The sequence below is a fragment of the Malania oleifera genome, chromosome 4 (genome assembly GCF_029873635.1).
Source record: "Malania oleifera isolate guangnan ecotype guangnan chromosome 4, ASM2987363v1, whole genome shotgun sequence".
Taxonomy (NCBI): domain Eukaryota; kingdom Viridiplantae; phylum Streptophyta; class Magnoliopsida; order Santalales; family Ximeniaceae; genus Malania; species Malania oleifera.
This window is the reverse complement of record NC_080420.1, coordinates 79,630,973-79,645,407: the sequence shown is the minus strand read 5'-3', so window position 1 is coordinate 79,645,407 and position 14,435 is coordinate 79,630,973. Positions and strand designations below refer to the sequence as shown.

The 14,435-nt window shown below is 37.3% G+C and overlaps 1 protein-coding gene across 2 annotated transcripts in view; it reads right to left on the bottom strand.

Annotated features, from left to right (window-relative positions):
* The window catches only part of LOC131152726 (photosystem II stability/assembly factor HCF136, chloroplastic), a 77,992-nt gene extending 70,067 nt beyond the window's left edge, over window positions 1-7,925 (bottom strand). Inside the window, exon 1 of one of the 2 annotated variants that reach the window (XM_058104560.1) lies at window positions 7,287-7,925. In XM_058104560.1, the coding sequence (XP_057960543.1) occupies window positions 7,287-7,659 (373 nt within the window). In that variant the 5' untranslated portion in view covers window positions 7,660-7,925. The remainder of the gene's footprint in view (window positions 1-7,286) is intronic. The other variant, XM_058104559.1, reaches the window with a different exon arrangement.
* Between the last annotated feature and the right edge of the window lie 6,510 nt (window positions 7,926-14,435).

Below are 14,435 nucleotides of genomic sequence, written 5' to 3'. Positions count from 1 at the left end.
ATGAGCAAATGAGCAGCAAAACAAAAAAAGGAAAAAAAAAAAAATCTTCAAGTTGTTTCAATCAAAAAATGGTTGTTTCTGTTAGAGGTTATATATATCTTTTAGTATTATTATATTATTGAGTGTGTTAGTAAGTTAATTAGTGAGAGTTAGTAAGGGTATTATTGTCATTAGAATGCATTTAAATTTGTATTATAAACAGAGGGAGAGACCTATCTTCAAGTTTTGCATTCATTTCTAATCAAATCTTAACATGGTATCAAAGTTGGTTACCAGGAGGTCCTAGATTCTAGTCTTGTTGCCCGCGTTTATTGTTTCATGTTTAAAAAAATTATTGTATTCCCTTTGATTGGGTGTTATCAATCATGCGTTTATCTCTTCACGTGCTGTGGGGCTGCACGTGTGGGGGAGTGTTAAAGCTTGATATACATTGTTGGCGCACAACCTAACAGCTTAAGTTTTTAAGTAAAGTGGTAATCTAACATGGTATCAAAGCATGATCCGATCTAAACCCTATTTCCTTCAATCATCGCCAAAAAACACCATTTCATGGCTGTTCTTCCCTAATCCACCTCCATCCCATACTAACTCACAAAACCAATCATATACCCATAATCAGACCCCCCCCCCCCCCCCAAATGACCCACCCCACAAAACCTCATCGCCGAAGGGCACTCCACGCGCCGGCCAAATGCTGGCAGAGCCGACTCAACGTGCCGGCACTTGACAGCAGTTCTAGCCACTCTTTTTTTTTTTTTTCTTCTGCCATGCTCCGATTCCTTCTTAGACTATATTATCAAGCTGTTAGGCCAGTTTTTTGCCCAAAAATTCAACCTTTTTTGACCATGCACTCGTGGTATTCCGTTAATTTCTGTTCACGGTTTGTGAAGGCTTCCTTTGCATTCGTATGTTCAGTTGTGAGGTTGTGGCAGTGATATATCCGTCGGTGAGTTGTTCACCTTGTCCGTGGTTGTGTAAGTGCTTCACATGGTTTGTGATTGTTCCGATTATTGATTTTTCTTCTTGTTTTTGGTGTGGTTGCTGATTTGTGAGTGCTGTGGCAGTGCTATATCCATTGTGAATTGTTCACCTCATCCATCGTTGTGTCGGTGCTTCACATATTTTGTGATTGTCCAAATTAGTTTTGATTGTTCTTCTTGTTTTTGGTGTAATTGCTGATTTGTGAGTGTTGGGATGGAATCTATGAGTCACAAAAATTTGTTTCCTACATCACTGCCACAAATAACGACTCAAAAGTTCGGATTTATTTAGCAAGATTAGGGAAATCTGACCACTTGCTCCAATATGATTCTTCTAATGAGAAGAGAAAAGATCCGTGGGTTCAGGAAGATGCCTTGATTGTTTCCCTTTTATGGAATTCGATGGAGCCACAGATTGCACAGATGTGTATGCATCTAGATACGTGCAAGGAGATTTGGGATTATGCCAAATTTCTTTACTCCAGCAACATTACACGTATCTATGATTTATCCCAAGAGTACTTTCAGTTACAAAAAGGAGATAGGAACATTGCATATTATTTTGGAGAGATGAAACATATTCATGAGGAGCTTAACATCGTGCAACCTATAATTGCCGACGTTCATGAGATGCAAAAGCAGAGGGAGCAGATGATAGTTCTTTGTGTTCTAGCAGGCTTGAGACCTGAGTTTGAGGCAGTTTGGTCCCAGATACTTAGTAGTGCCGAGCTGCCATCATTTGCTAATGTTTATTCTCGTGTCCTTAATTCTTCCTTTAGCACGCATTCTCCAGCTCTTACATTTTGCTCTGAGAGGACAGCTTTTGCTACACAGAGTGATTCTAGTTCTCTACCAAACAACTGCAAAAGTTATCGCGGTGATTCAAGTAGTCGTAGTGATAGAGATGGGCAAGGCAGAGGTACTTCTCGCAAGTGTACAAATTGTGGACAAAATAATCATAGTATTGAGCAGTGTTGGGATCTTCATGGCAAACCTTCACGTGTTGCCAATGCAGCCACCACTGACTTCACACCTTTGGGGGCAGCCAATACAACCACCATCGCCTCCTCACCTTTGGGGTTGAGTGAGGGCAATGTACTATCTCTAGGTCAAAGAAAGAGTATTCCAAGTTCCAGCAGTATCAAGCATCACCACATGCTTCTCTTCCCATTGCATCTCTTGCCCAAACAAGTAAGCACACAGTATGTCTGTCATCCACTACTTCTCGTCCTAGTCCTTGTGTTACTCTTGCTAATGGATCCACTACTGCAATCAAGGGAACTAGGACTGTAAATCCCACATCTTCTATTTCTCTTCCTTTGGTTTTATATATTCCCAAATTTCCTTTCAATCTTATGTCTGTTAGCAAAATTACTAAATCCATGAACGTGCAGTGACACTCTTCCCTAATTTTGTGCTTATCCTGAATTTGAAGACAAGGATGACGATTGGCAGAGGGCATGAAGCTTGTGGGCTCTATCATCTTGAGCCGCTATCTCCTTCTACCGTCTACACTACTGTTGCCACACCTTTCCTAATTCATTGTTGCATGGGTTATCCTTCATTGGAAAAATTAAAATGTCTTGTTCCTAGTTTGAGTTCTGTGCCTGGTCTTGATTGTGAGTCTTGTCCGTTGGGAAAGCACCATCGTGTTTCTTTTGCTTCCTAGGTCAATAAACGGGCTGCAAGCCCTTTTATGCTAGTTCATTCATATGCATTGGGTCCTAGTAGGGTCGTGTCCAAGTTGAGTTTATGATACTTTGTAACCTTTGTGGATGATTATTCAAGAATGACTTGGTTATATTTAATAAAAGATCGTTCTGAGTTATTTCATGTATTTTGTGCCTTTTGTTCTAAAATAAAGACTCAATTTAGTTTGCCAGTTTGAATACTTCGAAGTAATAATGCTAAAGAGTTTTTTAGTACACAATTCACTACTTATATGACTCTGTTTGGTATTGTTCATCAATCATCATGTGTCCACACTCCTCAACAAAATGGGGTAGCAGAGCAAAAAAATAGACATCTTCTTGAAATCACTCGCACTTTACTTCATCAAATGCATGTACTTAAAGTGTTTTGGAGTGGTGTTGTACTTACTACTTGTAATCTAATCAACAGAATGTCATCCTCTGTTCTTAGTGTTTTTCGTACTACATTTTCTTTCCTAATTCACCTTTATTTTCTCTTCCTCCTCGTATATTTGGGTGTGTGTCCGTTGTTCATCAACTAACTCCTACGGTAGATAAGTTGGATCCTCATGCTATAAAATGTATCTTTATGGGCTACTCGTATACTCAAAAGGGATATTGTTGTTACAGTCCTGTGCTGCATCGCTTCTTTGTTCCTGCCAATGTTACCTTCTTTGAGTTGCTACACCTTACTACACCCAGTCACTGAGCGCTTCTAAGCTCAATGAGTCTCTTCCTTTGCCTAATCATCCAGATTCTACGTTGTTGTTCTTGCCCAACCAATCATCTGAGTCTCCATGTAGTTTGAGTACTTCTCATCACCTTGATCATCCTAATTTGCAAGTGCATTCCCGATGGTGGCTCCAAGGAAGAGAGTCCTCTCTAGCTTCTACTACCACACCTTTGGTCTCCTCGTCTGATGATCATACTTCCCATGATGTTGATCCTCCTATTGTTATTCAAAAAGGTAAATGCACATGTACTCAACACCCCATTTCCAACTATGTTTCTTATGACTCCTCATCACCCTCCTATTATTGTTTTGTCACTACTTTGTCATCTACTACCCTTCCTAAATTTGTTTCGGAAGCCTTAACCCATTCAAGGTGGAGGGGTGCTATGGTTGAAGAGATGAATGCTTTACATGACAATGGTTCTTGGGACTTGGTACCTCTTCCTCCCGACAAGTCTGTGGTTGGTTGTTGCTGGGTTTACATCGTGCAAATCAACCCTGATGATTCTGTGGCTCGTGTTGTTAAAGGATACACTCAGGTGTATGGTCTAGATTATTCTGATACTTTTTCACCGATTGCCAAACTTACATCAGTATGTCTATTCATCTCATTAGCTACTACTTGTCACTGGCCTTTGCATCAGTTAGATGTAAAAAATGTCTTCTTGCATGGTGATGTTGAGGAGGAAGTTTATATGAAGCAACCACCTAGGTTTGTTGCTCAAGGGGAGTTAGGCTAAGTGTGTCGGTTGAAGAAGGCTTTATATGGTTTAAAACAGTCTCCGAGAGCATGGTTTGGCTATTTCAATGTTGTCGTACTTGAGTTTAGTCTTCGATGGTGTGTTGTGAATCATTTTGTGTCTTATTGCCATACTTCATCAGGTAGGGTCCTTCTTGTGACTTATGTGGATGATATTGCTATTACAAGTGATGATGATAAAGGTATTTAGAGTCTCAAACTTTTTCCACAAACTAAGTTTCAAACCAAAGATTTGGGATTGTTGAAATACTTCTTGGGTATAAAAGTATCGAGATCTCGTATCAGAACTGTTGTGTCATAAAGAAGTATGTTCTTGATCTGTTAGATGAAACTGGCTTGTTGGGATCTCAACTGGTTGATACACCCATGGATTCTACAGCAAGTTAATACCGGATATGGGTGATTTGCTACCTAATCCTAAACAATACCAGAGACTTGTTGGAAAGTTGAATTATCTCACAATTACTCGACCGGATATATTTTTTGCAACAAGTGTTGTGAGTTAATTTCTAGATTCTCTGAGGACAAGTTATTGGGATTCGCATCTTGAGATATCTCAAAGGCCACTTGGGAGAAGTCTTTTATATAGTGATCAAGGTCACACTTATATCCATGGATATACAAATGCAAATTCGGCTTGACCTTGTGATCAGAGATCCACCACCGGCTACTGTATCTTCGTTGGTGGTAATTTGGTTTCTTGGAAAAGTAAGAAACATATTATGGTGGCAAGGTCAAGTGCTGATTCAGAATATAGAGCTATGGCTTGCACCACCTGTGAACTTGTCTGGTTGAAGAACATGTTGGAAGAATTGGGTTTTCCGCATTCTCAGCCTATGAAGTTAATGTGTGATAATCAAGTTGCTTTTCATATTGCCTCTAACTCAATCTTTCATAAGCGGACAAAGCACATTGAAGTTGATTGCAACTTTGTTCGGGAGAAACTTGAGCAAAAGGTCATTACAACCGTTTATTTGAAGTCGGACGTGCAGCTTGCTGATTTGTTTACCAAAGCATTGGGGAGTGGTCGTGTTAGATTCATTTGTAACAAGCTAGGAGCTTATGACATTTATGCTCCAACTTGAGGGGGAGTGTAAGAGGTTATATATGTCTTTTAGTATTTGTTATCATTATTGAGTGTGTTAGTGTTAATTAGTGAGATTTAGTAAGGGTATTATTGTCATTAGAATGTATTTAAATTTGTATTATAATTTATAAATAGAGTGAGATACCTATCTTCAAGTTATAGGTCATTCATTTCTAATCAAATCTTAACAGTTTCAAAACTTTTTTCCCGGTAGCTAAGCCAGTTGGCAGCTGATTCTCTGAGGGAGGTAAGGAGATCGAGGCAGTTTAGACAGGAATGGAGCATTAAGAAGGTGCTTAAAGAAAAATTCTCCAAGAGAGTTAAGCTCTAAACATTCTTTAATTATTCTTACTTTTGGGGATGCAATATATATATGAGTTAAGAGGCAAACATATTACCTCAATTTTAAAATAGTTAACCATTTTCACGAGCAAGCTGTAATTAATGTATGCATCTTATGAACAAAGTAGAAGGACCCTATTTTTCTTTATTGACCATTTTTTTACTTAATACAAAATCATCTCTTTCTTCAAGTAACACTGTTCCTGTGGAGCTTTAGGAAACTTCACCATGTCTCTTCAGTTTGCTTCAAGAAAATTCAACACATTCAAACTCTTTTTTATCCTTCTTTTTATGAAAATCAGTTCATTGAGAACTTTCTATAATAAAGTTCTCATTTAATACCTCATTAATCTTAGCCAGTCCTCCAACATGAGTCCAAGGAAAATGTGTTATTTCCTACAACTAGCAATGTTTTTTTTTTTTGGAGGGGGGCGCATGGGGGGAGTCCACATGTGCAAAATTTTCCTCTTCGACAAGCAAAGCCCTGAATTATTTTTTTCTTAAAAAAAAATTAAGTGCATATATCCAAAAGGAAAAATCATCCTTGTAATGAAAGCAACTAAATCAAATCATAATGATTTTAACTAGTTCTTCATTTTTTCACATAAATTGAAGCAAAATTGAACAATTATAGAATGCCTTGATTATAATTACACAATTTACAAAATAGAAGCTCTAACACCAAATAATGATGAAATAGTAACATCAACATAGAACTTAAACAAGTAATACAAACCTATGTCTGCTTTTGGTTGTGGGGACCTAGACTTGATCTGGAAAAGGTGACTTAAAGTACTGCTGTAACTATGAAACTGATTTGGCACACTTAGGGTTCTTCCTAATTTCAAGTCAATACCGGAATGGCTGGTACATAAAGCAACCAAAGAGACTGGACTCTGGAGGACTTCACTTAAATAATGGTTTCTCTATTTTGTTTCACCTTTTTATTCTTTTATAATACTCGTTTGATTAGTCTGATGTCTTGTCCTCCCTTTTGTACTCCTCATTTTCTTAATAAATTTCTTTGTTTAGTGAAAGAAAAATAAATAAATAAACTCTGTATTTGGACTTGAGGCGAACAAATCCCAATTCCAGGCCCCAGTCAAACAGATCCTGAATAAATTATAACCATAATTATCCCTTGTATAAAAGTAGATAAAGGGCCTCCAAAACCCCAATATTAAATTCTGGGAATCTTCAAGTAAAAATATATAAAATATTTCAACAACCAATCAAAATTTATTTGCACAATTAAACAAATAAACAGAAAAAAATATATTTATTATAATGCCCAATTTGCACAATTAAATAAATAAACAATAATAATATATTTGTTGTAATGCCCCGTGCAATTTAATAGGCATTTATGTTTGTTTAAAAAAATAATGTATTTATTTACAAAATGAGATTAATTAGTAATTAAACTGAACAAACGATCCCTAAAAAGTTCACAGTAACGAATATTTTAGTCAGCATTGTAGGAGCACTTTTTCCCTCGCATTTGCGTCTTTTTTAATCAATTCTTGGATGCTTCTTCCTTGCTTCATAAATCGACACTAGGATCGACCGAGCTCTTAAGTGCAGTCACAACTACATCAAAAAATAATAACGAACTCGCACCGGAGTAGCTAAAGCGAAAACAACCGAAACTTCAAAAGCAAGGAAATTGATGAATTTTGGGGAAAAGGACTACCGTGGTTGAGGTCGTCGGGAGCGAAGGCGATGTCGAGGAGGACGACGCCGGGGTCGATGGGGAGGGAGACGCGTTCCCATTCGGCGAGGAGAGGTTCTTCGAAACTCGCGCTCCGCGGGGAGAGGATGAGAGGGTAAAGCGAGAGGGAGAGTGCCGTTGTTTGAGCTATCAAGTTTCTGCGGTGAACTGACGCAATGATGCTGGCGGTGCGGTGGCGGCAGCGGTAGCGGTGGTCCCGGTGGCAGCGTTGGTGGTGGTGGTGGTGGTGGTAGTGCGGTTTGACGAAGAGAGAGGTTAATGAAAATTTGAGAGGGAACACCGGGTGATTACTGCAGTCCATCAGTCCTAGTGTCGCCATTTTTGTTGCTGACATCTCTCTCTGCTCTCAACTTCTATTTCTGAATCCCCCTTATCCGAATGCCTCGCTTCAACGGCTACGCCACAATTCCCATTAGGATTGAATTATTTGTATGCCTCGGCTACTTAATCTATGTGGTGTGGGTGTTTAATTATTTTGTTGTTCTAATTATTAGTTTGAAATTGACAAAATAAGTAATATTTCATGTGATGAAATATTTTAGAGGTGTAAAAATTCATAAGTTTAATGAGAAGTCCCATAAGAAGCTTCATGAGAAGCACAAACTTCATACAAAGTTAGCCTAAGAAGACTTATAAGAAGTAACAAAAAAAGTTTCCCAATAAGCTAATAAGAACTATTACTAATAATATTGGCAAGTGATCGTGAAAATTGATTTGTATTGATCTCTTCGTTTTTGATTATTATTATACTTATATTAAATCTTTTATATGATTTAAGCATTATTAATCAATATGATATATTTGAATTTGAGTTTTATACAACTCAACTAAAGTATTTGACTATTGATTTAGTTTTGGGTATTCTTAGAAATTTAGTATTCTCAAAGTCATAATTAAAAGTAGATAGACATCTAATTGAGATTAATTTTAATCAAAAATTCCAGGATATGACTACATGAAGACAATATTAGAATACAAACAATTATGCGAATCAAATTATATACAACAAGAACTTCATTTTTTATTATATTTATGATGACTAGAGCTCATTACTGACAACTCAATAGGTTGAGACTAGTTAATTTCCAAGGAATCTAAAATTGGTGTAAAAAACTTCAAAATTTCTTATTTATCCCAAAGCCCAAATTGAATGTCATGCCTTTCCATCTTTGCCCATAAAACTACTCCTAAAAATCAAAATCATATTCATGGTAGTCAACTTTCAACGAGTCTCATAACAACAATAATATTCTTACAAATATATTTATTTTTAATTTAATTTGGAATAAAAACCATGATGACAAATTTACCCTTCATTACACATGCACCCCAAAACCCAAATTGAATGTCAAGCCCTTCCATTTTCACCCACTTGTGACAAATGTCTTAATGATAATAATATTCTTACAAATATATTTATTTTAAATTTAATTATAAAGTGTTTCTAATTAAGGAGATTAAATTGTCACATAGATTTATAACTCTTCTCTTTATGTTACATGCTTCAACTTTTTTCCTCTCAAATTAATTTTTCAATCTTTTAAACTTCATAACTATTACATTTCCAACCGTCTGTTAAGAATTCCACTAGTGAGCTTTTCCCACATTAGAAAATTTGGGTGGATAACGGAGGCTTATATACATGGTCAAGCCCAAAACCCAATAGGCTTAAGCTTTTGGGTCAAGTTGGTGCTCACGCATATGTATTAAATCCACCTATTGGCCGGTCCTAACAAGTGGTATTAGAGCCGACGGTTAGTAACTCTAGGTGAGCGACATCGTAAAAAGTTGAGACATGAAACTAATTCTCCTGACATGCTAACAGTTGGAGGATCAAGTGTGTGGCCGAAACCAATAAGGATCATATATGCTGGGGATGAATCCGAATAGGGCTAAGATGTGAGAGGTAGGATTGATTCAGAGACACGTGGAATGCAATTCGAGGCACGTAAGGCCTTAGTGGTAAGGCTCACTTGAGCAACTATTGGGAAATTGGGTTTACTCCCATAAGGGAGACGGTTTCTGTTCAAAAGAGAGTAGTTGGAACTCACAAGTGAGGGGGAGATTGTTGAGAATTCCACTTGTGAGCTTGTCCCACATTGGAAAATTTGAGTGGATGATGGAGGCTTATATACATGGGTGGGCCCAAGACCCAATAAGCTTAAGCTTTTAGATCAAGTTGGTATTTACCCATGTGTATCAAGTCCACCCATGGGCTCCTCCGATCCTAGCATTGTCAATCTCTTAGTTTCTATTAACCTTATAGGTCACGCCCCGTTTTGATAATGACAAATACCTATTGTATTTGATGCATGTTTGAGGTTATGTGCACGTATTCTAATTGGCAGATCATAATGATAGCACAAAGAGGAATTAAAGTTGAAGACCTAATTTATACTATATTTAATTTCATTATTCTTTAAGAGTCTGAGTCTGTAATAGTAAATAGGGTTTTGATTGTAATAATCATATGCATCATCTGCATGATTTGTTAAGTAAGCTCAAACTAAAAAGAACCTAGAAATGACCCTAGGATACTCACTCATGCATATATGTATGGTCATTTGAATAGGGTGATTGCATGCTTAAACATGACTGAAATGCACAAAATATGCATGTTTGATCGACCGTAATTGTTAGTACAAAATCTTCCCGATCGACCGAACTGGGACCGGGTCAACAGTTTGACCACAGCCCGATCGACCAAACTTGTCCAATTCATTTATACCCAGTTAACCGAACTCCCTAGGAATCAACATATTGACCTTCTGGTCGACCGTGCCAAAATTTCATGCCAACTACCTGGTCAACCAAGTTCCCACGTGTGGAACTCAACGATCTGGTCAACCGAACTATCTAGTTCAAATGGTTCTCGGTCGACCGAACCGTGCTAAAAAGCTTCCATGTCTAGTCAACCGAACTTGTAGTTCATTTCTTACCCGGTCGACCAAACCTTAAGCAACTCGGTTAATCGAACTTCCTTCAGTCCACCAGTGCTCTCGGGTTGCCCCAAATATTTTACCGCAATTAATATTTTTAAATGGGGTTAATTTAATTAAATAATATTAAAATTTTTATAATAATTCCATGTGTCCTTAACTGCCATAATCAGGGGGAAGTCTATATATATATCCCTTCATTTGGATTGATTAGCAAGAAGATTAGCAAACTTGATTAATGAATTTTCTCTTAATTCCAAAATTTCTATTACTCACTTTTAGGATCCCTACACTCATTCTTACCTTGCCATATTGCCAAAAATCCTTTGTAAGTTTGATTTGAGTGTTGTTGTTCTATAAGGTTTGCTCTCTCAAGATCGTGCTTGTTTTGAAATTGTTTTATTTGAGAGCAAAACCTCAAGTGTTCTTAGGGGACTTTATTAATGAGTCTTTCCTAAGAAGACTTCATTTGAACTTCTGAGTATTGCACAATCATTGCAATATCTTAAGAAGTTCGTATATGATTTTGGTTGCTTAAATACTTTCAAATCATTTTCAAATATCTAGTGTATTTCATTTTGAGAAATCTTTGAAGAGATATTTGATTATGTGTCAAAAATCTTTGTTGCAATATTCCTTGAGTGATATTATTTTTTAACACAAATATCAAACTCGTTTTTGCAAACAAAATCTATACACCTCTTGAGGCTTATGTATTGAGAAATATCGTTTGTTGAGATATATGAAGTTTGACTAATATCTTTGTTTGAGCATTGTGATTGAATATATTGTGTGATGCAAAGATCATATTATTTGCACTCTCACGAACTGATTACAAAGCTTGTATACATATTTGAGAGTAGACATCTAAGACTACATTGAGCTTACTTCTTTATATCATATGGTGATGTATGTGATTGCATAGATTGGGTACACATCTGCTTTACATGAAAGCATAATCACTGTACCAATTTCATTATTGAGAACATATTGTTGTATTCCATACACGGGCTTGAAGAGGGAGACTAGCCCTGATAAATAGCCCCGGACTAGCTTAGACTCGGTTAGGAAAGTTAGGTGCATCATCCTAGTAAGACGTGTTGGTTAAGGTCAGCCCCTTGAATTGACCTAAGTGTAATCAGTGCCGCTCCACCCGTTAAGTGAGCTTTTAGTGGAATCCTTGGGCTTGCGAGTTAGAGGCGGGGATGTAGATACAGTTAGTCGAACCCCAATAACATTTCGTGCGTGTTCTTTACATTTCCGCAATTTACATTTCTACACGTGTATGCTATAGTTTGAATGAAGCGCATAATTTAATTTACGTTTCTTATATTTATATGCGCATTTGGGATTATATAGAAAGACCCTAGGTTACCAAATCATATTGACTTCTGACTTAACCTAGGAGAAAAGTTTAAAATTCCAATTCACCCCCCCCCCCTCTTGGGAATACACAAATTCTAACAGTTTCTTTATTAATATTGTCCATCTTGACCCTTCCTTTTCATCCACATGTATATCGACCCACGCCAAAAGAATCTTAACATATCTAAATGCATATTTATCTCATTAAGTTAGCAATTCTTTTTATTTAAAAATATAAATAGACTAGATGAACTTCAATTGCTACCCAAAATGCTTTATTAGATCATATTTTTCTATTTTATTTGAAATATTTACCATAGATCTATCGAGGAGATTGGTTGTCGAAGTTATGTCATTATGGTGTAATTACATCAACTTGTCAAAGTCAAACTGTTCAAGATTTTCTAGTCAAATAATCTAGAGTCATTGCTGCATTTGAATGGATAACTCATTTAGAAGATTTTGCCCAAAATGGAGCTTCTCTCTTTAAATTTTTATGTACAAGTTGTTTTTATACATATGCACTTAATTAAAGATTGATGGTGATTACTTGATCAAAATCTATGCAAAATACTTCTTTGCTAGCTTTTTTAGTTGAAGCTTGTCTTTTTTTGTTTGTACCTAATGAATCTTATTGGCTGTAAAATCTTTTATTTTTATTTTAATAATTATAAAGAAATACTATCGTTTATTTGTTATGGCATGGATTCTTTTTCTTATATCGTATAATTCTTTTAAGAGAAAAATAAATAAAAAATTTTAAAAATAAGTATATGTATGATTGGGTGTGTAGCAAGGGAAAAACTTTGACACAAGCTAAAAGTGAATCCTATGCATTTTATTTTGCAAATGCCTCTGAAAAATGGATTTGGAAACTTTCCTTTGTTTGTAGTACGTTTAAACTGCAAAACATCTTTTGCTTTGTTCTCTTTCTCACCCCCCCCCCCCCCCTCAATTTATCATAAACACTATATGATATTACCAATTTAAACATATAATAATGTGCTTATAAGTAGTTAAGAAGATTGGGTTTCATTTTCAAATACTAGGATTTGCTTAGTTTCTATGTTAGGCTTTGTATAAGGTGTCAATATATTTCATTTTGTTAAAATGTGGAACTTTTATATTAGAGATTGAGTTCAAATCATGGGGAAGAGGCAAGAAAGAGTATACAAAAAAGATTGGCTATTGACCTCAAATATGTTTAGATTAGCTTTAATAATGAATATTCTAAATTAAATAAATAATTCCTAAACTAATTCATTCATGTGTGTCACGGCCCCACATCGAATGTATACTAGGGATATATTGGGTTTATAAGGAGGGTTTGAGTTCCAATTAAGTGAGGCACCTTTTATAAAACAAATCCATGAGGTCGGTGGACCAAAGCGGGCAATACCTCACTAGAATTGGGCTCAGGACCACTACATTTGGTATCAGAGCCACCTTGGGGGTACCATCATGTGATTGGATTAGCCCTAAGGGTACTATCATATAAGTAAATCCTACATAGAGGTGTAAGCTACTTTGAAGAGGACGTTAGAGATCGAATGAGAGAGCCTATCACGATCTCACATTGGATGGGAACTAAGGAGATCACGCTGACGATGAAATCGGACGGGAGAGTTAGTCACTATCTCACATTAGATGTGTACTAGGAAAATCTAGCTGATGAGGATGTTAGAGATTGGATGGGAGAGTTTGTCACGGTTCTACATCGAATGTGTTTTAGGGAGATCTTGGATTTATAAGGAGGGTTTGGGTTCCAACTAAGTGAGACACCTTTTATAGGAGAAACTCATGAAGCCAACGGGCCACATAGTTTCACAAAACTAGTAGATATAAAAGAATGGGTTACTCCCAAATCGAATAAAACAATAGCTCTATTCGAAAGAAATAACATGGTACCTGTCACCACGTTTCCTGCATGCTCCGCATCTGTTGGAGTAAGAGAGTACACCCTCGCCGGAGTTGTGTTTGCCTGATAGTTTCCCCGAGGCATCTGATTACTCCCACGGTTTTGGCTCTACGCAGGCATATCACTCCCCTTTGTTTGATAGTTTCGAGATATGTGGCCTACTTTTCCACAATTATAGCAGCTACCCTAGAATGGCTGGCATTCTCCATCATGCCATTTACAGCACTTGGTGTATGGTGCAGAGGATAGATCCCCCTGAGAACTCTGCCGCTCAGTATTCTGGTGATAACCCGAACTATAGTTCTCCTTCTTCTTCCACTGTCTCTGTCGAGTACCAGTCTGAGAACCAGAAGATACTGGCCTCTTCTTCTGCTCCTATACCCCCTCATCCCCCTGGAGGTCAACCTTGACTATTGTGGCTTTATCCTCCAAAACAAAAAACTCTCGAATCCGTAACATAGCCACAAGCCTGCGGATGTCCTTCCTCACACCCTTCTCGAACCTCCAAGTCTTCTCACACTCGTTCGAGATCAAATACGACACGAAACGAGAGAGCTCAATATATCTGGCAGCATATCTCTGCACCGTCAGGGTTCCCCGAGTCAAACTCGAGAACTAGTCAGCCTTCGCATCACGAGTGTAAGCCGAGAAGTATCTCTCAAAGAATACCTCCTTGAAACGGCTCAAAGTCATACAAAATGGATCAGCTCTCTACTTCTCAAGCAGATTCACAGTCATCCACTATCTTTCTGCTTCTTCTACTAGTTGAAAGGTAGAATAGAGAACCTTCTACTTATCAGTGCAATGCAAAACTTCCAATATCTTCTCGGTCTTCTGCACCCAATTTTTCGCCACTATCGGATCGGGTCCTCCCGTAAACGTCGGAAG